At 38.0% G+C, this 27157-nt stretch overlaps 1 protein-coding gene across 1 annotated transcript in view; it reads right to left on the bottom strand.

The window, feature by feature from the left end:
• The window catches only part of LOC102696762 (G protein-coupled receptor kinase 6), a 100696-nt gene that overhangs the window by 26845 nt on the left and 46694 nt on the right, over nucleotides 1–27157 (bottom strand). Inside the window, exons 3-5 of the mRNA XM_015345036.2 lie at nucleotides 16583–16695; nucleotides 15227–15304; nucleotides 14375–14475 (exon numbers count right to left, since the gene is read on the bottom strand). Coding sequence (XP_015200522.1) covers nucleotides 14375–14475; nucleotides 15227–15304; nucleotides 16583–16695 — 292 coding nt within the window. The remainder of the gene's footprint in view (nucleotides 1–14374; nucleotides 14476–15226; nucleotides 15305–16582; nucleotides 16696–27157) is intronic.

Below are 27157 nucleotides of genomic sequence, written 5' to 3'. Positions count from 1 at the left end.
TGTGTGGTGAGCGTTCTGGCGCACTATAGTTGCCGTCACATCATCCAGGTGGATGCTGCACATTGGTGGTGGTGAAGGGGAGTCCCTATTACCTATAAAGCACTTTGAGGGGATGTCCAGAAAAGTGCTATATAAGTATAAGGAATTATTATTATTATTATTATTATTATTATTAGTATTATTATTATTATTAATTAACTAAGATAAACAAAGGTAGACTTTACTATTGCTCAGATCACTGAATTGCACACCCCAACATCCCAGCAAACACCTCCTTGCTTTGAAGGTGTTACCCATTGTTATCTAGATTCTTAAGGAAATTCAATGGTCACAATACCTGCAACACCATAATGGTTTAAATTTCAGGAAGGCAAGAGAAATCTTATGTAATCTTAGGAAACCACTATTTCCTATAGACGAACGACAGCACACTAGTGCAAAGATAATGAGGTATAGCAAGTAAGGTGGCATAGCAGAAGATGTAAATCAAAATTAAAAATGATTGCTGTATAAAGTAAGTTTTACCCTGAATGTGGGATAGCAAATTTCTGTAAGATGCAAATTCAGAATCACAGTAGTTCTGACATCACAAGCCTGAAAAAACACTGTCTGATGAAAACTGCCAGTCTGAGAATGCAAAAGATTGCAAAAACCACAATCACACAGGAAACCGGAGTGTGTGTTGTAAAAGGGCACATCATTAAAAATGCAATATTCACAAGTGCTTTTAAAAATCAGGCTATAATAAAGTTTTGCAAAGTCTTTGATTAGAGAACTATTGAATCCATTACTTTAAAGATCCATTCAACAATTCATAAAGGAAGTGCATGTATGCACACCCACAAAAGAACAAGCCACCATTTTTTGTCTCAAACATTGTTTAATTCATCCTGTCCTGTCTCTTTGTTGCAAACGTTACAGAAACCAGCTCATCTAAAAAAAAGGCAGAGAAGCTGTAAATAACTAGATATTTTTTTCACATAATGTAAGGAAATTAAAAACTCGAAATGTCTGAATAATGAGCCTGATGCTGACAATCTGGTGACATCCTAAAGAAGAAACAGTGGTGTTAAAGAGCTAATTTAAAAAATAAATGAATTCCTCTATCAAAGTTACTGTATATCAGTTTGTTGGGGTTTACCACCTTTTTAAACAAGTTTTCTCTCAGTGGTTAACAAGAGAAAGATGTTAACTGTAAAGATCTTTGTATTTTATACTTTTTTGTTCAGATAGTGCACAGGAAGAAAGTACAAACTCCAATGTACAAACTCTACACATATCTCTTAATCTGTATCAAGCAGTACCAAACCTGAATTTACTAGTCTTTTATTTGACATTTTATGCCTATGCTACGAATATAGCTTTTTAAATGGTCAGAAAAGGATTTGTCTTTGGCCTTCAACAGGTACTTTAACAGATATCTAATTCTGAGGGAGTCGAAAACATTGTATAATCACTGTGTTGCATTTTTTGCAAACTAGTAAAAGCTTCATGAAAAACAAGTACAGCTTTGGTTAAAAATACATTGAAAACTGGGAGCTCTTGAGGTTAGTATTTTGCTTTTGAACTACGTTTAAAAAAAAATTAAACAATCTCCCTTCTGGTAGCTCTAAAACCTGTCAGAACCACAGAAGGGATTTGATTGCAAATATGACGCAAACAGCAAATAGGAAACAGCCAGTCTCCTCACCACTAGGGTGGAATCGGCAGAGCTTGTATCCTGCACTGCCAGGGAAGCAATTAGAAGATAACTTGAAAATGCTGGTTCTTACTTGGAGGCACTACAGTACAGAGATGTCAGGAACATTTATTCCTCTTCCGTTCTCTGTTTCAGATGCTAATCTTGAGACCTCTGACAGAGCTATCAGAGGGCGTGCCCAGCTGCATGAGCTATCCGATGCTAGGATACACAGGAAGGGATAAGCCACTCCACCTCTCTACTTACCAACAAGACATTTCCTCACCCCTCACAACATCCAGGAGAACAGACTTGTAAATGTACCCTCACACCAGTGTCAGATGTTGGAGACAGCTGACTGCTTCATATTTTTTGGACAGTATGTTTGCATAATAGCACGTGAATATCATCCTTTATAGGAATGCTTTGTCCCAAACAGGTCTCGTAATGATTTTAAAACCCAGGTTTGTATATCTACTATACTATTAACTACGCCATTTATTTGAGAAGTTATCCATTTCACACCTCACACTAACATCATGCCACAACAGCAGGCAGAAAAGAGAATTATCAGATTCTTTGTGAAATGCAAACCTGCCGACCACACTTCTGAGTGAAGATCCAAATTATGTTCACTTAGTTCTTCAGAAGCTTCAGGCTAATTGAATTAAAATATTTAAGTTGCACATACACTCACAGCTTCATTAGCAAATGTAAGCTAAATCAATCATGGAATGCTGCAATCTGGATTCATTTGAAGACACTGAATTGTGCAAACTGTACTTTTACCTAAATGGTCTGGGATTCCTCCAATGCAGTTCGAGAATATTCTCGTCTGGAATGGTATATTTAAAAACAGAGAAGGTATTTCTTTAAAGCTGAGAGGCTAATGCACAAATGGCAACGTATTTTGGAGTACATCACACATACTGTATATGCTGGCAGACGTACACTACATTGGTCACATTTCAACATTCAAAATAATAAGAAATATGTAAAGAGCAGCATAAATGTACTATTCACATAATTCTGAAATGACCCCAATACAGCAAAGAAAAAATAAGCATAGGTTTTCCATCCATTTTCCAACCATTTGATCTGACACAGGGTCATGTGGGAGCCACAGCATACCCTGGCATGCAACGGGCACAAGATAGCACACACCCTGGACTGGATGCCAGTGCATCGCAGGGCAGACACACAAAGTAAGACATACCCACACTCACACCATGGCCAATTTTCCCCAGTGTCAACCCAGGACCCCAGAGCAGCAATGTAAACCACTGCACAACCATACCTTGCAACAAGGGTAACGCTAGGTATTAATGAATTAAATTAAATGTATTTTTGCATTGGCAAACTCATTGACCTGCTCTGTCAATTCAAAACTGTATACTTAGTATGATCCTAATGCAATTAAAATGTTTTTGTAAATATATTGATAATTAAGCAGAAACTGTAACAGTATAAATATGTGATTGTAAATAAGTAACAGCATCCCTACATGGTGCCTTAAAACACGTATCTCATAATTCAAATGCCTAAAAAAGAAAAAAAATGCCTTTCCACAGGAAAATACACACAATGGTTTACCATTTCAATACAATCATTAGTGACAGATGCCAGAGCTGAGTAGTTACAAATACATTTCAAATAGTTTTTGTATAACTGCTAAGAAAGCCTCTCTTTAAAACATTCATTTTGATTTAATCTGAGAAATGACAGGGCAAAAGCAGAGTGCTTGTGCTTTGGAAAAAATTGTCTAAAGAGGTTTATGAGGTTTTTTTGCAACATACAGTACAAATGTACATAACCAAAGTAAGGGGGTGATATATCCTAGTACTTTGATTTCATGCTAATGCTGCGAACTAGGTTTATACTGTATGTTTATTTATCCTGTAAAAGCACGTGGAAGCCTGTTTATTCTGCAGGGTTTTTAAAAGTATTAAAAGCACAAATGAGCTACATCTGTCTGTTCACAAATAAGAGCAGATAAACAGTGACTGCTGTAAACTTTGTGGATGTGATGCTAAGCAACCTACTGTTTACAGTAGTGAAAAAAAACCAAAAGGAATCACCTTCTCCATTCATTTCAGTTCTTCATTTGAGGGGATAAGAAGGCCCATTTCGTGTTTAGGTAAAGTTAACATTAACAAAATATTTCAGAATATCCTTGTTTCACAATACTTGACCTTTTGCAGCCACGCCTTTTGGTAAGCGGAATTCCAGAATCTCCAATAGAATGTAAAAGCACTGTGTAGTAAATAAAGGCATTTTTTTTTTAAGTACAACAGCGAGCACATGAGAAATGTTACAGGCTCTTTGTGCAATCGAACAGATTCAAGGTACGACAGTGAAGAGTGAGGGCATTCTTTAACAGAAGCCCCCTCCCCCACACTGCTCAGAAGCAACACACACGCATTGTTGGGTTGAGGGAACATCGCAAAACCTTCAGGCTGTGGGGTCAGCCAGCTCCCAGAGAACATTGGCAAAAGGCTGGAGAAACATTATGTAAGTATTATGAAGAGATGGGAGCACAAGAAGAAATAAATAGTCATACAATATGTCTTTTGTTCTAAAAAAGGTCAAGACATTGACTTAGTTTCATCCCAGCTGGAACTGGTCCCCAATGTAATTTTGGCTATTGACCATAACTTTTGCTAAAACCCCTTTATTTTCTTTAAATCACAGGGATTGTTTAAGAAGCTATAATACAGGTACACACTGCATGTCATCTGCTCTAGTTGTAAGTAAAATGCTACTGTAACCCCTGTGGCTTTCATTCATACAGCTTCCATCCAGGTTTACCACAAGTATATTGAAGCCATGCTTAAAATTGGAGCATCTACTTCCCTATCATATCATGAAAAGGCAATTACTTGGGTATTTGTCACTTACATTTTACAAGGATTTAGTGTGGTGCCCATGCACACGAAAAGGGTGTTGGGAGTACTTTATGGGGCAAAACAAAAGCACTTACAATACAGTCAAATCTAAATAATATAAATCAGAAATAAAGATAGCGATTAAAACACAAACACATAGAAAAAGGAAAAGGGGCAGACACTTACTAAACAGAAATGTCTTTAGATTTGCCCCAAAATGCTTGTAGCAATAAGAAAGTACTAAAAGATATGTCTCAGCAGAGCAATAAAGCCATGCTTTAGTGCATAAGGTGTAATGAGAGAGAGAGTGAGTATTGGGAGGATTTGGTAGGTAGGGCTTTAAAAGTTAAGGTTAAAATTCTGAACCAATCCTTCCAAGAGATTCTCTTCAGAGCACCCGTCATCAATTTATTAAAATCGTTGAGAATACTACAGATTCATTGATATCCAGTTTTAAGTTTTGAAACAACATGCACTTGTTGACTAATTGATTCACATTATTTCAATAGCCTAAGACCGAATCAGATTTCAGTCATTTGCATTGACTTTTATACTAGTGCCAAAAATATTTACATCTATTGCAGTTCAGGGGTTGCAAAGCATAACAGTGTTAAAAATAATAATACAACAAAACATCTCATTTTAAACCTGAAAATATGTTGCTTTCAATGATGAAATGCATCTTGATTTTCATTTCATTTCAAACTCATTGCACACTTTGCAAAAACTTTAAGTACTTTAAGAATGAATTCAAAGCATAGCCGCATTTATGTGTGCAGTTGATTGCTTTGTGGTATTTTAGCATTGACAGTATTCAGAAGGATCAGGATTATCAGAAGTGTTTCACTCTGCTTCCTTCCATGCTGAAGTCTAGATGGGAGAGTGAAAGCCTTTTCAACCTGGCTTTTCTCCCCCAGCTCTCAATCAGCCCAGGGGCTTGGTCAGTTGCACCCTTATCCAGTCCTATCTTGTCTTCTACCTCATGTGAAATCCCGCCAATTACTCAATCAGTCCAGGTGTGTCTCATTTCACCTGGCTTTTCTCCTCAAAAGGAAACCACCTCACTGTCCTGTGAAGCAGACGTGTGAAGAGAGGCAACTGGGTCGCTACGAGCAATATCAGAATGTAGCTTTAGGTTCAACTGCACACGGTGTGCAAGATCTTCAGACGTCTTCACTTCCCACTCCACCCCACAGAGCAAAGGAAGACAAGAGTTCGTAGAGCTATAGGGTCACTGCAGAGATGTAGCTCACAGACATAGCAAGAGGAGAAGCACTGTGAACACGATATCACTGAGGACACTGGACAGGACACGGAGACTAAGCAGCCGAGACTCTATTGCAGTGGTTCTCAAACTGTGGTACGCGTACCGGCAGTGGTACGTGGAGTGCCGCCAAGTGGTACGCCAAATGACCCTGGAACTGTGTCGTGTGCGCTGAAAAATCGGGACGGGTTTTCAGATTTTGCATTTTAATACGTGTCGAATACGCAACCTACGTACTACTATACAGTGCGCGCTAATAGTTCAGTGGACACAAGAGATACTCTGTAATTCTATACCACTCTATAGGAATGCGTGCTACGGATGCAAATGACCAATTGTATTTATAAAAAAGCTACTGTATCTCCAGCAAACAGGGTGAAAGGAGAATGTGCGTGATTTTGGAACAATGTGTACGTTGTAAACACAGGAATGCATAGAAATACGTGCTACGAACGCAGGTAATCTTGTGAGCACACGAAAGCGTGATAACAGAAAAATATTTAAGAACTGTTCTAATTTGAGAAAAATACACCGAGTGTCCCTGTTTTTCGCTCCCATGAGCATTAAATAAAAACTTTAAATAAATACAGAAATAAAAACGGAAACGCGTAAAAATGCAAGCTTGCGTATTGCGAAAGCAAGTAAGCTACACTATTTTTGAAGAACCTTATTTACCCTTGGCAAAAGAGCTGACACGTATTATGTGTAGAGAAAAAGCTGCTAAACAGCTCAACCTGCTGCCCCCCTCCCCCTGAAAGATACAGTCATTCATAGAATTATTGAAATGAAGGATTATATCAAAAGTACACTGATAGAGCGCGTTAAGATGAGCAGATGTTTTTCACTGCAATTAGATGAGTCTGTAGTCGATTTGGCCAATTTGCTCGTTTACGTTAGATACGAGTTTGAGGGCATGTCCCATGAAGACTTTTTTGTTCTGTAAACCGCTACCAACAGGAACTACAGGAGAGCACATATTTCAGCTTCTGAATGAATTTATCGAAGAGAATGGCCTCGACTGGATAAAATGCGTCGGAGTTTGTACAGACGGTGCTAGAGCAATGACAAGCCGACATAACGTTGTAGTTGCACGAATTAGATTGGTTGCTCCAGAAATTAATGTACGCATTACAACATCCACCGCGAGATCTTTGCCGTCAAGAAAATGCCTGACGATTTAATATCTGTTAGACTCCGTTGTGAATTGTATCAAGGCTCAAAAAATTAATTCACATCTGCTTTGCTCAACTAAACAGGCTCACCCCTCTCACTGAAATGGTGCTTTTTTATTGTTGTTAATGTTTTTTTTCTGTAAAACACTTTGAGAAGCCACCTTTAAAGGCGCTATATCAAATTAAGTTTATTATTATAATATTTATTATATGTATGTGTGAGTGTGTGCACGCGCGCTCATGTTGGTCATTGAGAATTTTTGGGGTTCCTATGAGAAGATGACTTGTAGGTGGTACTTGGATGCTTTGGTTGGATTAGGGGTGGTACTTGGTCCAAAAAGTTTGAGAACCACTGCTCTATTGTATTGCCATAGACACGGTTCATAGGCAGAAGGTTGTACAGTTTGGTTAGAGCAACAGCAAACTCTTTGGTGCATTTGCAGTGTTGGACCTGGAGGGACAGACTTTTCGGGATGTCTCAAAAGTGACACCTATCTTGGACTCGACCAGCATCAAAATTGTTGAAACTAAGTACAGTGTTGCACACTCATCCATACACAAATGAGGATAAACCAAGAAAATGGACCATCAGAAGACTTGGGAAAACATTCCAAAAGTGGCATGAGGCAACACCGGGTGTTCTGACCTCTCTGAAACATGGTTTAAATTTTGGCGCCTCAACTATAATGTGTAAGATCTCATTTTCCATCCATCACTTCTCTAACCACTTTCATCCACTTCAGGGTTTGCAGGTGAGCCAGAGACTATCCCAGCAAGCAATAGGCATAAGGTGGAGAAGGCCTTGGATGGGAAGCCAGTCCACTGCAGGGTGCACATTGACACACTCACACCAGAGTCAATTCTGCAAGAAGCCACTGAACCTACCATTATGTCTTTGGACTTTGGGAGGAAACCAGAGCACCTGGAGGAAACCCACATGAACACAGGGAGAACACACTGTGCAGGCCAGACTCTCACACACAACCGGCACAGCACACACCATACATGCAAAGCCCATTTGATACAGCTTGCCTTTGAGAGAGACTTTCTGGAATGAAGAACATTCTGGAATGAGTGGAAGGATAATCTGCTGAGAAGATTTAATTCAGATGTAAAACCCCACCTTCGGCTGTACTGAAGCAGTTAGGACGAGTTACGTTTTTTTATATTCTTCTGCTTCTTTGTACCCACTGTGGTGCAACATCTGCTGGTGGAAATGTGCCACAAATCTCAGTAATGTGTCCTGTTGCACATACTTTCACAGCATGAGCTGATATTTAAGACACGGAGAGTGTTTGTTTTTCATCTAAGGCATTGGAGATTTTGTAGTTGCTGTAAAGGGGCTCATTTATTAGGCATTATATGATCCCACAGTAAGACATATGTGTAGCTAAACCCATTTATCGTTGCTAAAAAACTGATATGTCCGTCATGAACAACAGTCTTCCCCATGAATCAAATGCTGGCTCGATATATAGGTTCTATCACCAGGCCTGTGTAGCATCGATGGCAAGAGATGTTTACTTTGGCTGGAAGATTATGAAGTTACAGACTATTTATGAGAGAGACTTTAATTCCTGGAGTCCTGAAGTAGGAAGTAAAAATACATGTTAATTTCCTCAATTACGTTTTCAATAAAAGCATTTAAAATGAGTGTCTCTCCAAAAACAGACAGCATACCAATGCTATCCAACACAGTAAAGGGCATAAGAAGACTGGACAAAAATAACAAGCCATCCAGCTTATCATCCCCTAAACCATGTTAACACCAGAATTAAAACTTACATTTCTGCACTCCTGATCTTACTATGGCTGTTTCTACTGTAGCTATTTGCTGTTTAAACAGGGTCTGATGTTTAAAACATTTGACTATGTCACTGAAATGATTTACATTTCACACTGTTTACGCTGATGTACTGTTGCGATAGGTATATTTTTTCAGGATGTTTGCATGTGTTTGTAGTCAGGACCAGATGTCAATAGTGGAACTTTTCTTAAGGCTGTTAAACAGTGCTTTCCCAGCATTTCACTTTACATATTCAATTGTAACTCGCCTACAAGTACATAATATTTGCATTCCACCCATTAGCTCTCACATGAAACAACAAAATATACCTTCTATTTTAATAATAATTTATGCTACATTTTATCGGCCATAAGAGAAATACTAATTTGTGAAATCATGACAGTGAAACCATATTATAATATGTTCATTGCAGAATACCTCTTTATACACCATTTACCTAGTTTTCTTTGAGAAATGTTTTGGAATAAGATGTCATGAAAATTTGTTTTGTAATAGGCTCTCAAGCAGTTTCTTCTGAGCTTAACCTGCACAACGACAAAAACACTAAAAACTAAAAATGCACTTGGTGGCAGTGACATTTGCTAAGAGCATTTTATGCTACTGGCATAGAAAATGAAAAGAGGCCTTGAGTAATTACAGTTCAGTACCTGAAATGATTTATTGTAGTCATTAAAGTAGGTTCTGGCTTACTGGGATACCCATATTCATCCTCCTCAAGGAACTTTTAGGATTTCTCAAGAAAACCTCCACCGTAATTGCTGTGGAGCTTCACTGACATACAATAAGTCTACTTAGCAAAATTAACTCAGCCACCATAAGGACTGTTTCACCTCAGTACATACAATGAATAATTGTTCAGGGTTTGCTAAACAGACTAGTGAAAGCAAACTGTTGAGAAACTCAACATGTTGAAATGGAAAAAACAAAACTGACACAATATAAATTACAGTCAGCTCACAAGAAGAATGGGATATTGGGTTTCAAAACAGAGCTTGAAGTGACAGCTGAACAGAAGAACTGTGGGACAAGAAAGGAGCATGCAATGAGGGCTATATTTGCATCACTGTGTTTGCTTTGCATGTGAAATTAAAACAGCTCAGGGCTGCCAAGATGTGGTCAGGGTATCACTTGCATTTTCCCCAATGATCATTTCAGTGCAAACGTATGCAGAGCATGTCCAATGTACACAAACGAGTGAGGACGAATGGATTCAATTCATTGCAGAGACAATGTCCAAGCAAATCTGAAACACAAAGAGCAAGTTGAATCCAATGATACACAACCACACAAGAGAATCTTACAGGCAGTCAGGCAAACCTGACAAGTCCCTGAGCTACCTGCCAGTCTGTAGGGCACAGCAAAATGCAACACAGATGTGACAAGTGTAAGAGCTCATAAAGGTCCAGGTCAGCACAAATCACGAGAAACTGCCAGCACACAGCAACGCTGAAAGCTCAAGAAGTATATACTCCAGTATCTATGATATTCAGGCCTACACTATTCCATGAGCTACTGTATACAATGTCTGTTGTCGTGGAATCGGTAAACAAAAGAGAGACTACTGATATGTCTTGGGGAAAAAAAAAGAAAACTGGCCCATGTTTATGTAAGGAAAAACAAATGCCAAGATTAGTTGTAACACTAAGTACAGGCCTTTGTTAAATAATTTATGAATGCTTATATAATCCAGACAAAAAAAAACCCTGGAATAGCCGATCAACACAGTGTGTACCAGAACTAAGAAGGAATACCGTACACTGCAAATTTATTGTGAGAACAGTGCTCCTTTGCTAATTTTGCTGAAAACCGTTTGAAGAAGGTGGTTTTAGATTTCAGACTTGGGGATATTGTTGTGCGAGTGGGAGGGGAAAAGAAAGTTCAAAGCCAAGGTCAAACAGAGTGCACTGTGGGAGCCTCAGGTGCATTCACCCCTCGGCTGGCTTTTGACCTTTGCCTACATTCCTTCCCTCCTGCAATGCTTGACTGCCCTCATTGCCGTCATACCATCTGTCCTTCTGACCTCACAGATGTGCAAAAATAGATGCTCGTAGACGGCGAGTACAGAAAACAGCTCTACCAAGTAGGCTTGGTGCCTAAGATGAAACAGAGCATGTCAAGAGATGCCGTCTCACATGTTATATCTAAAAAAAATGAAGATGCATGCACCAGCAGGAAAGAGGCTTACAGTCTGCAAACCCACACTGAACACAGCCTTCACAGGGTGATCTAGCTCTGCATGGTGCGCAATGGAGGTTCCTAAAACAATAATTTCTGAGTATTCCTGAAAAAAAGCTCATTAACAACAACTATTGTGCAGGGCAGTAATGGATCTTCTATATTCTACAAGAAACAGCCCTTTTGTTATACAAAATTTCAAGGCGACATTTGAAGCCTGTTTAGTCCTCTGTTACAAAAAAGCTTTAGCATACCATTTTTGTTTCATAGTGAAACACCAAAACGGGAACACACACATGCACAAACAGTGCAGTATTTGCACCAGCTTTTTGAGGAAATTAAATTCAAGAGGCACAAAACCAATAGCGAAATGTCAACAGGTGAAGCAGGAATTACACCAACACTGGTTCTGGCATCATCTGTGTTGTCTGCATCAGCATTTCATTATCAATCCCATATGCAAATGCAGTAACCCCAGTCGTCGAGCTCAGCCTAAGGCCCTTAACTCCTCATTGACAAAGTGAGGAAGTCAGCTTTTCATGAACACTTCCCAGCTCCCTTCCTTAACAACAAAACAGTGATATTTTTGTTTTTAGATTCAGTGTATGTCAAAAGGCACTAGCTAGTTTAGTGTTTACAATGGAAAAACAGATTAACTGAAAACAACACAAATACTGCACATTGTATACTATCACTGTGGCGTTAAAGATGTGAAAAGAACTGCTGTCTAGCCTTTGGTGTTATTTGTTTACTCTTCTTTAAACAGCACAGCTTTGACTAATTAAACATACCAATATTTACATTACTGTAGTCAAGTTGGCCAGCAGCCATATCACCCTGTGACTCACAACTGGCAACCCACTGAAGCTAAGCAGGTGTGAGCCTTGTCAGTACCTGGATGGGAGACCTCCTGGGAAAAACTAAGGTTGCTGCTGAATGAGGTGTTTGAGGGGTCAGTAGGGGGTGCTCACCCTACGGTCTGTGTGGGTCCTAATAACCCAGCATAGTGACAGGGACACTATACTGTAAAAAGGCGCCGTCCTTCGGATGAGACGTAAAACTGAGGTCCTGACTCTTTGTGGTCATTAAAAACCCCAGGGCATTTCTTGAAAATAGTAGGAGTTTTACCCCAGTGTCTTGGCCAAGTTTCCCATTGGCCTTTACCAATCATCCATTAATAATCCCCATCTGTGGATTGACTTAATCACTCTGTTCTCCTCCCCACTGATAGCTGATGTGTAGTGAGCGTTCTGGCGCACTGTGGCTGCCATGGCATCATGCAGGCGGGGCCGGGACTGCACATTGGTAGTGGTGGTGGAGCCACCGCATTACCTGTAAAGCGCTTTGAGTGAAGTGTCCAGAAAAGCCCTATATAATCGCAAGGTATTATTATTATTGTTATTTCAGGGATCCTTAAAAAGAAACTGTTGCTGTTGTTGCTGTCTGTGTAAGTTTGTGTAGAATTAAAAAAACACTGTTGATATCCTACTGTTAAACCATACTGTATTATTGTACTGGCTGATGTAATAAAATAAAGATCTTTAGCATTTTGATACTACAGGATTCCTTAGTACTAAGGTTCGAGGTAGACTGCCCATTTCTGTTTATCAGATGTAGAGAAAAAATGAAAGTATTTTTAGTCCCAGTGATAAATTTAGCAGCATTTACAACCTTCCAAACTCCTGAATGCAGAGGCACTGTCTAGCTGAGACAGTTTCAGTAATGAAACAGAAATGTAATAGAGCACTGGACCATCAGCTTGCTGATTACAACACAATGTCACCTTCCAAGTAGCTTTGATACCTTCATAAAATCAGTCTAACGCACTTCTGTGGAAGCAGAGCAATTCTGAAGTGAAGTTACAAATTGAGGACTAAATGTGTCACACTCTTTGGCCTGTCAGGAACATACAGCACAGTGTGTCCAATGCCTGTTGGAATCAGTGTTATGTGGACTATAGGCAGAAGATTGTGAGGTGATATGGATTGTAATGAATGCCAGTGGGGATCAAATTAGCAGGGTGCTCCTTCTGTAGCTACACAGCAATTACTGGATGCCAGCAGGACTCTACTCTGTTTTCTGTCTCTTTCATAGCACTAAAACGGATGCACCAGTTTCAGTTCACAGAGTGAAAAAAACCAGCTGGCCAAGATGTCTTCTGTTCTAAAAGGTTAACACCCGAAAGCACTTGTTAGACATGAAATTAAGATTTGCTTTTGCAAATGAGGAAATAAATGGGAGCAAAATATGTAAATGTATTAAAATATAATAAATGTTTTGTTTTTTAAGATTTGAACAGGACAAGAATATCTGAAAGGACAGGGAACCAACAAATACAGTATGTGAAGAAATACACACTAATAGTAGAACTATGTTTCACAGAAAGCTGAGGAAATAGAAAGTACAGAACTATTGAATTAATGAAATCTAACAACTGGGAATGTGGGGAAGAAATAATATTTTATCCATAAGTATGCATTCTTATAATGGTGGCTGCTAAGAACTACAGTATGATTTGCACTATACAGCACACTATGTAAGATATGAATGATCTTTTTTGTAGTTCTGCAATTGGGCTTTGCATAAAGGAGTCACCTATGTAGGTAACTCTGGACTGCCATAAAATATATTTGAACTTTTGTTCATCAGTTTATTTTCCCCTAAATTGTAACGCCAAGACTCAGCTCTGCTACCCTAACAACCGAGACTGCAGGCATAGGAAGACATTTCTTGGTTCAGGCCTGGACTTTTTTTTCTGGACCTAGCATGCTGTATGCTGCATGCATATTCTTATGCTGTCTGCAACAGCTTGCAAAAGGGAGTTACACTACAGAATGTCTGCAATGCACTAGTGTTAATGAAAGTACACTGTTCTCCCAAGGCAGGTGAACCCACATATGCAATGGTGACGAAAAAGGAAATAGCAAGTCTAAACTTGGGACGTGTATAAAGCGTCAGTGGCGGCTCTGTAGCTCTGAATGCAGCCAAAGCCGTGTCACACTTCCTGCACTACAGTACTGACACAGCTGAAAACATGCACGTCTGCACCCAAGGATACCGTTATCTCAACAGAAGTGAGGGCATTGTGTATGTGTCGGGTGATGGGGGGGTTGGGGGGGATTTCTAAGGGAAATTTTCCAGAAAAGTGAGCGTTTCAGACAGGGATCTTATTCAGTTTCTCTATAGCCTCATGATCCAACCTTTACAATGCATTCTTACAGACAAGCAAAGAACTTTTAAATTGTATCCTGAGCTCACACATGACTTCGACCAATCCATTAGTATCTAACCCATTATTTTTGTCCTACCTCAGAGAGAAGAGCAAACCTTGACACCTTTACCACAACTGGTTGACATAGAGGCCTAGAACTCGACAGCAAAAGCGCAACCTACCTAGTGCACTCTTTAAAGAGTTCTTTACAGGGACTCTGGTCCAGTTTCTCACGGCAATCTCGTACAACTTCCTGAGGTATTTCTGGTAAATGGGCTGCTGACTAAAAATACAGGAAAGAAAGAAAAAAAATAAGCTTGGTTCTCATTTATACTACAGATAACCCTTGAGTGCTGAAAGTACATCAGGGCTGACAAAAATACGGCCTGAACTTTTAATCTCTGACAGCCTGGGTATGAATCATTTCTCATGTTTCCAAAATCAGTTCAGTAACCATGTCATTTCTCATTATATTATCAGCAGTTTATTAAAACACCGCAGACTGACCAGCTTGAGGAAGCATTTTTTTTAAATCCAGAGATTTATGTTAGGGCGTTTGGAAAAAACTAAATGATGTCACAGGTCTGTCACAACCTTGTGCATCAAATTGTGTAGCGGCATTATTGAATTACTCATTTTTACATGATAGAGTCTATAGATAAACACACATAAATCATAGAATTTCATTAGTCTCGAGAAATGTACTCAAGTCAAATTAATCGTTTAATAAATGTGTCCTGGGACAATTCCATGAAGGACAAACGTCAGCATTTCTGTGAATTTAATCAAGTTTATCCTCAATATCTTATCAATTCACAGTTAACTGGTAGCATGTTGCAGGGCTAAGCTTTCTTCTGTTGCTTTACCGTGTAAAACAAAAGCGAAATAGTTCCCCAGAACCATCTTTGGTATTGTGATCGTCTGGGGTTTGCATACCAAAAAAGCAAAGCAATAGCGGTGCTTCAGTACCCATGCTTTCAGGTTAAGAAGGTTTATCAAAAATATTTGGAGAGTAAGAGCAAAGTCGTATTTACCCCATTATTAAAGTACGTGTCTAAAATATTCAACCCACAGTCTCTCCGCTTCTCATCTGGTGTCACTTCATACCCCACCTGTTGAAGACAGAAATCTCATGTTAACATCATTCTGAAAATAATCACAGCCCTGTGTTAATGGATTAATAGTGAGGTACAGTACATGCTCAACAGCCAGATCTTATACAACATACTATGTGGTACTCCCATGGTCTCATTGTTTAAGAAAGGCAGCTGAGAAATTATTTTTATATTTCCATAAAATTTTAAGAAATGCGTCAATATTTGACACAGGCACTGATTCTGTACTGTCAAAGCAGTCACTAGGTAGGAAAATAACTCTTGGAGCAGTGTGAATTTAAAAAACAGGTAAGATTCCTATTTTGAGGCAGTTCATAGGGGAAAATGAAAAATAGGATACAACCAGAATAGAGAAACCAAGAAGCAGTTTTTTTACATTGACAGATAAAGGGTTTCTCTGGAATTTTGATCTTACTAATAACAATAAACTAGGCTGATTAATGACCCAGGTCAAAAGCGGAACGTTATCAAAACATTTGTGATTAAATTTATGGCAAAATTACAAAACACAATCCCAGACACAGCAAAAGCAAGGAGGACTGTGGGAATATGATACAATTCACCACAAGACAATGCGGGCGCAGAACACTGAATGCTCTTACTCCATTGGCTTTTGGAGTGAATAAATCTCAGATCATTAAGTTTTATCATAGATGAGGTGAATACTGAAAGACCATCAGCATGTCCTTTCATTGAAGAGCCCTTGATGACGGTACATTAAAATATAGCCACATTTAGCAAAACAACTGCATGCCAGTTTTAACTGCTGTTTGAACTGTAATATTCCAAATAAACTGTCAAAAATAAGTAATATAAAATGAGCTTTCCTCTTTATGTGTGATAATATAAACTGTGTGCAACAAGACACAGCTTGTTTATTCTTTAGATCAGCTACATCTTTTGGTAAATCGGTTTCCTCACAGAACAATTAAAATAATCAGTTACAGAAAAACATACAAAAAATCTAATTTTCACCACACAGGTTTCTTTAGTTTTGTGTTTTTTATGACTGAGTTTTTTAGTTTTCAAACTATTACTAACAACACTTATAAAAGCTGACCAACGCTGTACAGCTTGAATGTGCTGAATAAAATATGCCTACGCTCCATGCCTTTCTGTGGCATGGTTCATGATGAAAGTCCAGGCCTGTGGCCCCAGGAGAGATTTATATTCAAGACATGCCAGGCCATACACAGCACCAGCCATCTACCAAGCTATTAACACAGCTATGTGATACAGGAAACATTTCAGTGAGGTCAAAGGAAAAACACTTACCACAGCGTCTAAGAACTCAATGCACCGTTTCAACTCTGGCCTGGTATCACAGAACTGTCGAAAGAGAAGTCTTCCAATCGGCTGCTTTTCACAAAGGCTGGAATAATCCCTCTCTGGAGATCGAAAGCAAAAGATAAAAACTAAGAACGAGAAATCATTAAATCTTGCAAAAACATATCACCTTCCAAAAACCTTGTAAAAACATAGCATCCAATCACATGAAAAAAGCATTCTTTATTTCTTTGTTGTCATTATACTGTAGTTCTCTTCTGGGAAAAATACGTTTTTAAGCTCTTTTAACTAGTTATTTTAAATTCAACTTATGAATGGGAGAGAGATTGCTTTCAAAACATGTAATTATTCATTTATTTTGCAAAAGAAGATTGATTAAGTATCAAAATCTACACTGGGTGTTTCCTTCAAACACGCCCCGAACATTAAATGAAAGCAAATTGAAAAACAGCATTTGACGCTGGTTTCTTCATCCATATTTGATATGGATTTCTTTTTCACTGTTTAAAGGAGGTTATTAGAAAAGTGGATTCTCACTTTTCTAAACTGTTATACTTCTGCAGGTTTCCTCATAGACAGTTTACGAATATTTAACACTCTGAACCACTCTTCCCCAAGCTAATAATCTCCCAACATTACTGAAATGTGCCATGTTTTTCTGGTTTGTCCATTAACCTTACAAGTACTTCATGTGTTACACATTCACTGGTTGTAATCAACGGTATTCTGAATTTTTACAATGGGCAATAAAATGTTCATCAAAAAATGTAACATTTTGTTGTGAAATGTTAGATTTTTAAACAGCAAAAGTTCTGCAATATCTTTTCGTTTAATTTCCTCCCCTCTTTATTATGCTAGACGCACTCTATCACTAATTCGTTAAGACTCATTTGTTCTTACTTCAAATCTAAATCAAGAGACTTGAATTATGGATGAACGTAATTGTATTACAGCAGGAAAACAAAGATGCTCTTCAAACCAGAACTAGTGAGAGAAACACTGATGTCATTGTAGCTAAACCAGTTCGAGAAGAATAGCTGTTTTAAACTGTTATGGTATAATAGCAGAAGTTTGTTTTTCCTAACACGCTTGAGAGCCTTGGAATTTCAGTCCAGCTTGGGTGACGTATGAAATGAGTTTCAATCAACAATCCCCAAACAGATGTGAGGCCTCACCTCAAGAGTCATGAAGCTGTCTTCATGCAGAAGGCAGATTTGAGCATAGGCAAATGTCTTCACTTTACATAGAAAAAATTTCATTCAAGTGCTATATAGTGTAACCACAATGCATGCTTGCACTACTAAAGCCTTCTGTACGCAAACCATTCAAATCATAAAATGCAAGTACTACAGTAGTTTAAATGTCTAGGGGAGAACTAGGAGACTTGGTGTTATGTCTTAATTTCCTGCCATCGCAGAAGTACAATTGATTAAATGGTGTTAAAAGAGATACTACATACCGCTGCATCTAGGGAAATATAATGCAGGTATGAAATACAGCTTGACAGAAGTTTCAGGCTTAACGATTTCAGCATTTTGCAAAGCAAAGGAAAATGAAAAGAAATGAAAACACAAAAGATGACAATAAGAAACTCAAACATAACAACTGCCACAGTTGACTCAGAGGGGACATTATCAGTAAAAGATATAAGGAATTTCTACCTGCCAAACAACCGTCAAATTGCTCCTATATTTAAATAAGCGTGTCCCATTGATTGTTCCTTATCAAGTTGCTTTCTAAGCTACATGGGTAAAGTTCATGACACAGAATGATATTACACGGATTACAATGTACATTCTGAACAGTGCTTACAGGTACAGAAAATTTAAGTTCTGCTGAATATATCACAAGTCTACATATATATTTTTACATTTCTGACCCAAACAAGCACAGACACATCTGGGTACACGAACTCACAAACCTTGACACTTGACCTTGGAATTATGCCTCAGAGTGTTCTACTGCATTAAGTAACGGCTTCTCAGTTTTGCAATATGCACAAGTGAGTCATATCGCGTCCAAATGTGCAGCAGGTTTATTTTGGGAAATTGTTGTGGCCCCTGCATTAAAGCCAGCAAAGCTCGAGTTGTGGTTTTCACATGCGCTCTCACAGTACTTGTGTTTGAATCCACCCAGTTTCATGAGTTCAAACTTATTATTCCCGGATGAGACGTGCTATAAAAGAACAGTGCAACCGGCTAACATGCAAGTAAAACTGTCAGATGGGCATTGTGAAATATCGTAAAATTAAATTGGTGCAGCACAGCAGTGAGGAAGGATCATCTGTGCTGAACTGGTCTCCCTCATCCCCTTTAGGAGTAAAGCACAATTATAAAGGGTTTCCAATTATATATTATATAGGGTGTCCCATTTATATTTGGCGCATTCATATTTACATGTGTCATATCAGAACAGAGTTATATTTATGACTAATTTTATTGATCTTTTACAGGTAAGTCATCGAAGATTTGAAAGCTGGATGTACCAACACAAATTAAACTTGTTGAACACTTCCTTTAGGATCGGTGGTGTAATGCATCAATTGTACATCATTTACAAATAAAAAGTCTAAATTATAAAAAAGAAGACTTGTAAAAATGCATTTAGAGCAGTGTAAAACAAGACTCCCATGTTTGTACTTCAATGTAATTTAATACATTGGTGGCTTTCTTTCACAGCCTTTGTTTTATTGCACAAATAAATGTCGCCCAGCTATAAAAGGGATTCCCCAGAATAAAAATAACACCAGCTGTGAACAAAGTTCAAAATCCCAGAAGAGAAGTGTGATGTATGACAGACTGTACGTTTAGCATAAACACACCAGATAACACCAGCTATACTGCTCACAAGGTATTCAGATGCGGTTCACTCATCCACCATTCATGCTGTCCCCCAAAGCTATGCTTCTGAATCAGAGGAACTGGCATGTGTATAGGCATCCTTTTGATCTGCAAAGCTCACTCCATGTAGCTACAGGTGCACAGGGGGTTAAAAACATTCAATGCCAGAATCTACTACAGAGGTACTCTGTCCCAGAGTATCACCAGTTGTCACGTAATAGCAATAAAATAACACGACTAAGTGACCCAGATATTTAAAACAGTAATCAATACTATTGGTGGGATTCTAGAAGTCTCCTGATCTCCCTAACAGCAGGCAGATAGTACTGCTATTTTGCACCAAATAGTTATACTGTGGACTTGGTGGCCTCGTTCGCTGTGCTGTTAGTTTATCCGTCATTTTCAACCTCTGAGCTTTGGTCTGAAGGTAGAATATTTAGGCTTTTCCATAAGACAAAATCAGTCAACAGAACTGATAGAGTTTGACACAGAAACATGAAAATGTACACAAATACTGTTATCATTTATAACATTAGCAAAATGATAATTATGTTTTGAAACAAATCTGTATGTGTATTTCAAAAACAAGACATACAAGCCTCCCCCCACCCCACCCCGTGATGCCCACTTCGTGTAAATGTGTAAATGGCTTCTAGAACTTTGCCACTCATTACTAACAATCATGTTGTGCCTTTGTGAAACCTGTGTATGCCACAGCTTCTCAAGCAGGGGAAAAAGTGATTAGGGAAATCTGTGCAGCGCAAGACCACTTTAGCATGTAACCAATAAACTGCACACCTGGGCGACCCCAAGAGAGTTCCTAAAAACAATACTCTTTTTAGAAATTTGAGCTTGCCGGTTTATTTAATTGTTTGTTTAGATCAAAAAGAGTTTTTTCACCTTTTAACTATCTGAAAAAAAGAGTGAAATTATTGTAATGAATTATTTTCTAAAGTGTTACGTAATACTCATGAATTAAGAAACTATACATAATACATTTAAAATATATTTGTATTATGTTCCCTTAATCAACATTATTTCATCAGGGATAGCCACCTACCATAAGAGCCGACAGTTTGTTATCTTTTTATTTCTTGACAGTATTGCTTGATCCTTACAGGAGTTTGATTTAGCAATAATTGAAACCCATGAAACAACTATAAATATAGTGTTATATTAAAAATAAGCAATACAGACATATAAATAAGACACACAAGCACAAAACACACTGGGCACAAACACATCAGTATTATGTAGCTTATTGAATCAAGTGGGCCTTAAAGCAAACAGTAAATAAAAGGCAAATATTTATAGCATAACCAAAAATCTACTACGGGAAAAATGTCACTATTTTCGGTATTCCCATTAATGTTGTAGAGCAAGTGTGTACTTTCCTTGTCCTGGTGAAATGCTATGTCTACATAATACAGCTCAGTACTTACCTGCCCAAATTCCACTAATTATTGACTTAATTGAACCAGTTTAGCAACTCGTACAGTTCCTAGAAGTGTTGAATACTTGAAAAGACCTATAAAATATTCTCCATAAGCACAGTGATGACAATAACAATATGATTTTACTTTAAATAAGAGACTGTTCATAACTACACATCACACCACCCACCTACAATTTTTCCTCACACAAAAGATTAGAAGTATTGTCTTTTCCTGGTATGTGCGCTAATAGAAAACCTAAAAATTATACTTGTACTAGTGCTAACACTAGTATTGATCCCCTGACCACCACATCTAAAAGTTGTGTAAATCAACAAAAACGTAAGCAAAGAACAGATTTATCCCAGGGGTAATAAATCAAAGACTAGAAAACTGTGACCAAAATGGCTCAGTAACTCATTTAAGAATAAGATAAGGAGAAATAAGGTACTTTATAAAATGTATAAAAAGAACAGGATTAAGATGAAACCAAGTTCATTATAAACGGTATAAAAAGAACAAGACCAAGATAATTACAAAACAGAAATACAGTAGAAAGGAATATTGCAATGGAGGCAAAAACAAAATATTTTTTTACAGTATTACACAGCAAAAGAATATTAAAAGACAAGGTAAAGTGCCTCGGAGATAAAATGGGTAATGTGTAGATCAATACATGGAAAGGACTGTGTATTAAATCAATATCACTTGACGTTTACCAAGAATGAACATACAACATGCATTGGGCTGAGCAAACACAAAGCCCTATTTTAAACATTATTAGCACAGAAGTCCATACAGATACTAAAAGCATTTCAGAAACTAATCTCAGGGCTCTAATGCTATTCCACCAATTGTACATAATAGAAACAAGAAATACTACTCAGACACCATTAACAAAGCTCTTCTAATATTCACTCAAGACACGGGTAATGCCCACTGCATAGAAAATTACTAATGTAACAGGTTTGCAAATAGGCTGATAAAACTGATCCCAGTCATTATAGACCAATACGTCTAAGGTTATATATGGTTATATATAAGATTATAGAAACATTAATTAGAGTTGTAGAACCACAGATATGGAAATAAGATTCTTGGAGATAGTGAACATAGATGAGACAAGATAAAGTTTCTCTCAAATTGCAGGTAGAAAGCACTCAATGTATTGGGAATGTTAGAATTCAGACCTGGGTAAAAGAAAACGGAGCGTAAATAAAAGGAGTGAATACTATAACTAGGGTTTACAGATGATGCCAAACTAGGCTGGATTAGCAAACACTGAATTTGATGTAGACAAATATGGAGTATCACATGCAACTAGCAAACACAAACTACATGTACAAAATGAGACACAATAAGTTTGAAGATGCTAGCAATGGTCTAAAAATGCTGAGATAGATCTAAAAATGTTCAGGTGTTTAAACTGACACATAATTTACATCTTTTAGAAAATATGGGAAAGCAGATATGTTAGAATAAAAAGTTTAAAACTTAGCATTTGACTTAAGTCATGTTAAATTTGTTCACTAGTTGTACAAGTAAAACCTCATTTACATTAGTGCGCTCAGTTCTGATCACCACATTACACTTTACACTTTAGAGATACATTCCTTGGCTAAGGAAATGTCCTTCAGTGAGATGAAGGGAAGGGACCTCATTCAAGTATTCAAAATCATCAAAGGCACTTACAAAGTCAACTCAGTGAACCTGTACAGTATCAACAAAGAAGCATGATTTGGAGGACAAAAGTGCAACCAAAAACAAGAAGCACTTCTTATACACAGAGGGCTGTGGGAGTGTGGAACAAGCTACCCAGCCATGTTGTCAAAGCTGACAGATGACCAGGGTTCTTCCAAGAAATTTCTGGATGAATTAAGGTCATCCAGATCTTAAATGGTGGTAAAAAATGGCTTAAAAATGACAGTGAAGGCTGTGAAAACAGTCACAATGCACTCCCGCAGAGAGAGAGAAAGAGAGAGAGAGGACACAGGGGTGCGAAAAAACGCGCAGCGCCAGGCGAATGCACAACTTTAATGTATGGCTTTCGGGCTCACGTGGATTTGCGCCCTACACCCTGCGGTACCGCTGTGTACATACAGTACGAACATGTTGTGATATCTAGAAATATAAAAAATGTCAATATAATGCCAATAATATTTGCTATTTTAGTTCTTCAAAGAAATGTTTATTTGTTAAAAGAAAACTCATGGTGACAGCTAGATTTGAGCACCCGACCTCTGGGTTATAAGTCAGTCACTTAAACCATCACGCCACCGATGCAGTCATGTGATAAGCACTGAAACAGCAATACATATATCAATGGAAAGTCTTATACTGCTGTTTGTGCAACAGTACATGAATATAGTTATATCGCTATTAATTTATTTAGACCAACGAATCCATATTATTCCCTATAAATTGAATTCTAAAAGTATGCTTTTGTTTACTCTGATAATGAGCATATTCACAGAAAAGGTTAAAATTATCAATTTTCACAAAGTATATAAACGTACAGTAATATGGTCAGAAGGAGCACGTAAAAATGTTTCCGAAATAACCACATGCAGGACTTTGATGCTTTTTCTTTAAACTACCAAGACCAACAATATACAGTACAGCTTACATAATATGTTTATGTTCCTAAATTAATATCGTTTATGAGCATGTGAAAGGCATGGTGAATCGGAGATTCTCAAGACTTACTTTGTATGATTGGAAACGAATGTGTGATCGGATCAACGAAATGCTGTGGTGTTACTTTTTGTCAATGAAAAAATAAAGTATTTTCGTTTACAAAGACGATTACAAAGAACGTGGACCAGGGTAATACTTTGAGTTTACAGCTTGTCCAAGGTAATTCATTATTAATACTATTAGTTATATCTTCGGTAAAGACTTTGATGCATAAAATATTTCTGCATAATTAAAATATTTATGATAAAGGTGGTAGGTTGTCTACTTTTGTCCAGCTGAGCAATCTTGCTTTAATAAAATATACAAACTTTTTAATGTATAATGATTAACATGCTGTAATGCACAGTTTAAATTTAAAAGTCTAAAGAGTATACAACTTAAATTCTTAATTGAATAAAGATTGTCCCTCAACAGTGATCGAGATTCGAAACCGGGTGTTTTCTGGTGACAGCCCAAATGCTGTACATGAGGGGTTAAGCTTTATTAGCTCCACCTGGAGGTTTTAACGAGGTGATTACGGATACTATTAACATAATCAAATTTGTATACGGTAAAGCTCGGTATGACGCGAAATGATACGTTTTGATGCGACACGCCCACCACGTTGTACCGCAGCGTATCCCGTATGGCCTGATTTTTAGAGGAAGTTGAGTTAAAAGTTTAGAGGTTCCAAACTTTCTTTACCCCAAAGTACATAAAATAACCATCTTTAAATTAATACTAAAACTCACAAATAAGGGACTGATATCTAGTGTCCACCTGTAACAGAGCATGTAGAATCAAGCCATCAGTTTGAAAGGATATTGTATCCCATGGCTTTAGCTTTGCTGTAACAATATGTGGAGTACAGTGAATTAGTTTGACCCAAGATGTCTATTAGTACCACTCTTTTGATGATCTCTATCATTTTGCGTCATGTTTACCTGCCTCAAGGCCTGTTTGACAGCTGTGTAAACACTGAGACAATACCCATTGTTTTCAATAAGGTAATCCTGCTGGGAAATGCAAACATCTAGCTAGCACCACTAGCCACAACAATATCATACTCATTCATTGTCAACTGGTTTGCAGTGCATAATTAATTTACTCATTAAGTTCATAAGAATTTACATATACTGCACCATATATCTTGATATGCTATAGAATACATGTTGTTGGGATAACTTAACTCTCTATGGGAGCTTCAAGTTTGTAATGTAAAATATGCAATTTGACCACATTTACAACCTAATGGATGAACGAAATGAGTGAATAAAATGAGCTCCATGTCAGTTGCTTAATTTGTAGAGTGGGTAAGGTTTTAACCATTATAGAATACATCTATTATATGCAAAACATTGTACAGATGTCAAACCTTGAAGACAGCTGGCATTCAATTATAATAATACAGGGATGGTGTGAGCCTTGGTAAACATACAATCTGTTTATGTGTTAATTATAATGCTAATTTATTGCATGTTATTGGCAGTCAAAAAGCAGCTGTAAAAACGAGGTTCTGACTCTCCGTGGTCATTCAAAAATCCCAAGACGTTTCTCAAAAAGAGGAGGGGTGTGTCCTGGCCATATTTCCCCCTCACATTTACCTGTAATGGCCTTACTAATAATCAACATCAATTAACTAGATTTATCACCCAGGTAGGGGCTACACATTGGTGATGGTGGAGGGGAGTCCCCAATACTTGTGAAGGGCTATGAGTGGAGTGTCCAGAAAGCGACAGAAAAGCGCTATAAAAGCATAACAATTTTTTTATGCATCAGCCCAAGGACGACACCCTTTTTACAGTATAGTGTCCCCATCATTAGTACCCACATAAACAGCAGAGTGAGTGGCCCCTCCAGACCCCACTAAAACCTCTTGCAGAAGCAACCTTAACTTTCTCAGGAGGTCTCCCATCCAGGTAGTGGCCAGGCTCACACCTGCTGAGACTCAGTGGGTTGCCAGTTGGGTATGTCAGCAGGGTGATATATTTGCTGGCAAGTATTTTGTATTTTCTATCCACTTACTGTATTTGTTAAGAATGCACAAGAAAATATTGGTTTCACCGACAGACATGAATGTTCCCACAGAGGGTTATATGAACACAAAAAGTTTGTGTAATAGGGGAAAATAAAAGAGTAAAGGCTGAGTTCAAATTCAAGGACTAAACCTGTTGCACTTGCAGATGATAGAAGAACAGAAAGGGTGCTTGCAATATAAAAAAAAATCTAAACTGCTATCCAGGACTGAGTAATCATTATAATAATAATAATAATAATAATAATAATAATAATAATAATAATAATAATAATAATAATAATGCTTACATGAACTTCATATAGCACTTTTCTGGATAGCAGTTAAATAACAGTGGTGAATCTATCTTGTTAAGGCATTCTAAGAGTGCCATACAGACTTTGTGTCTCTGTGTTTGACTTGACCCATCGTAATACTGGCACAGGAAGGTTTTCTGCATCATGACTGCTGCACCATCTCCAGCTTCCCATCCACAGGGAGAGGAGAATGTCCTTGATAATGAACGACAAGCGGCTGTGCGTCACCAGGCTCAGGATGCGCTACATTCCTGATTTAGAGTGTGGCTTTACAGAAAATCCCTGCAAATCTCAACTTTCCACTTTCCAAATAGCAGCATATATTCATTTAAAATTTGAATCCTGCACACCAGTGAGCCTGCTGAACTTAAAGGCACAGGCTGGCAATGGAACATGGAAGTAGCAGCCCATCTCGAGATACGTGCAGGGCAAAGTGTGTTTTTAATCTTCTCTCAGCCTGCCCTACCACTGTGGTACCCCACCGCAAATTTAAAGCATTTGTTGAGTTTGTGTTCATTCATGATTGCCCTAATACATAACATTAGCTAGCAGAGTGATAAAATCTTATCAAAAAATGAAACCAAATAACAGTAATACCACAAGTTTCATAATGTCTCTTCTTCACCTTAAAAAGATTGCTTATTTTGTCTAATGAAGATTTCTGAATGCAAAGCAGAGACACTTTAAGTATCCATTTCAGTTAGTTTGGAACCCATTTCGTCATTTAATTTCCAATTGTAACAACAAGCAAACCCATGTGCCTCTTTATGTGGTGGGGCTCCATGATGTTACTGTCTATGCACAGCTCATTTAAGAAAACCAAACGTTTGGAATTAAAGACAGGGTGGAACACTGAGCCAACATTTTTTAAAAATATTTTCCACTACCTTGATGAAATATGGCACCGACTATGTCACTACAAGTTTGAAATATGACTCGGTCTTTTTTTTCAGAATGCAGGTATGCTTTGGTGCAGCACAGGGCTCATATTATCCTGGAAGTTTTCCTCCTGGGATATTCTCTCCAGGCTTCATACAGAAGATTCCAAAAACTCTGCACGTCTGGCAGAGTTTTTCTCTCAGAAAGATTGTGTGCGCACACACACACAAATTGATGCTAAGTTCCAGGTTTTTATGGGGGCCATGCAGGACAAAATGGATATTTTCTCATTATTCTCTTTTTTTTGGCATTATGCAGATTATCGTTTGGGAGGAAACCAAAAGGCAAGTCAGTCAACTGGCATAATGTTGAAACACTGTGGTGGGATAATGTTCCTGCTTGAA

Source organism: Lepisosteus oculatus, chromosome 1, assembly GCF_040954835.1.
Source record: "Lepisosteus oculatus isolate fLepOcu1 chromosome 1, fLepOcu1.hap2, whole genome shotgun sequence".
Lineage (NCBI taxonomy): Eukaryota > Metazoa > Chordata > Actinopteri > Semionotiformes > Lepisosteidae > Lepisosteus > Lepisosteus oculatus.
Note: the sequence above shows the minus strand (reverse complement) of the source record. Positions and strands in the feature narration are given on the sequence as shown.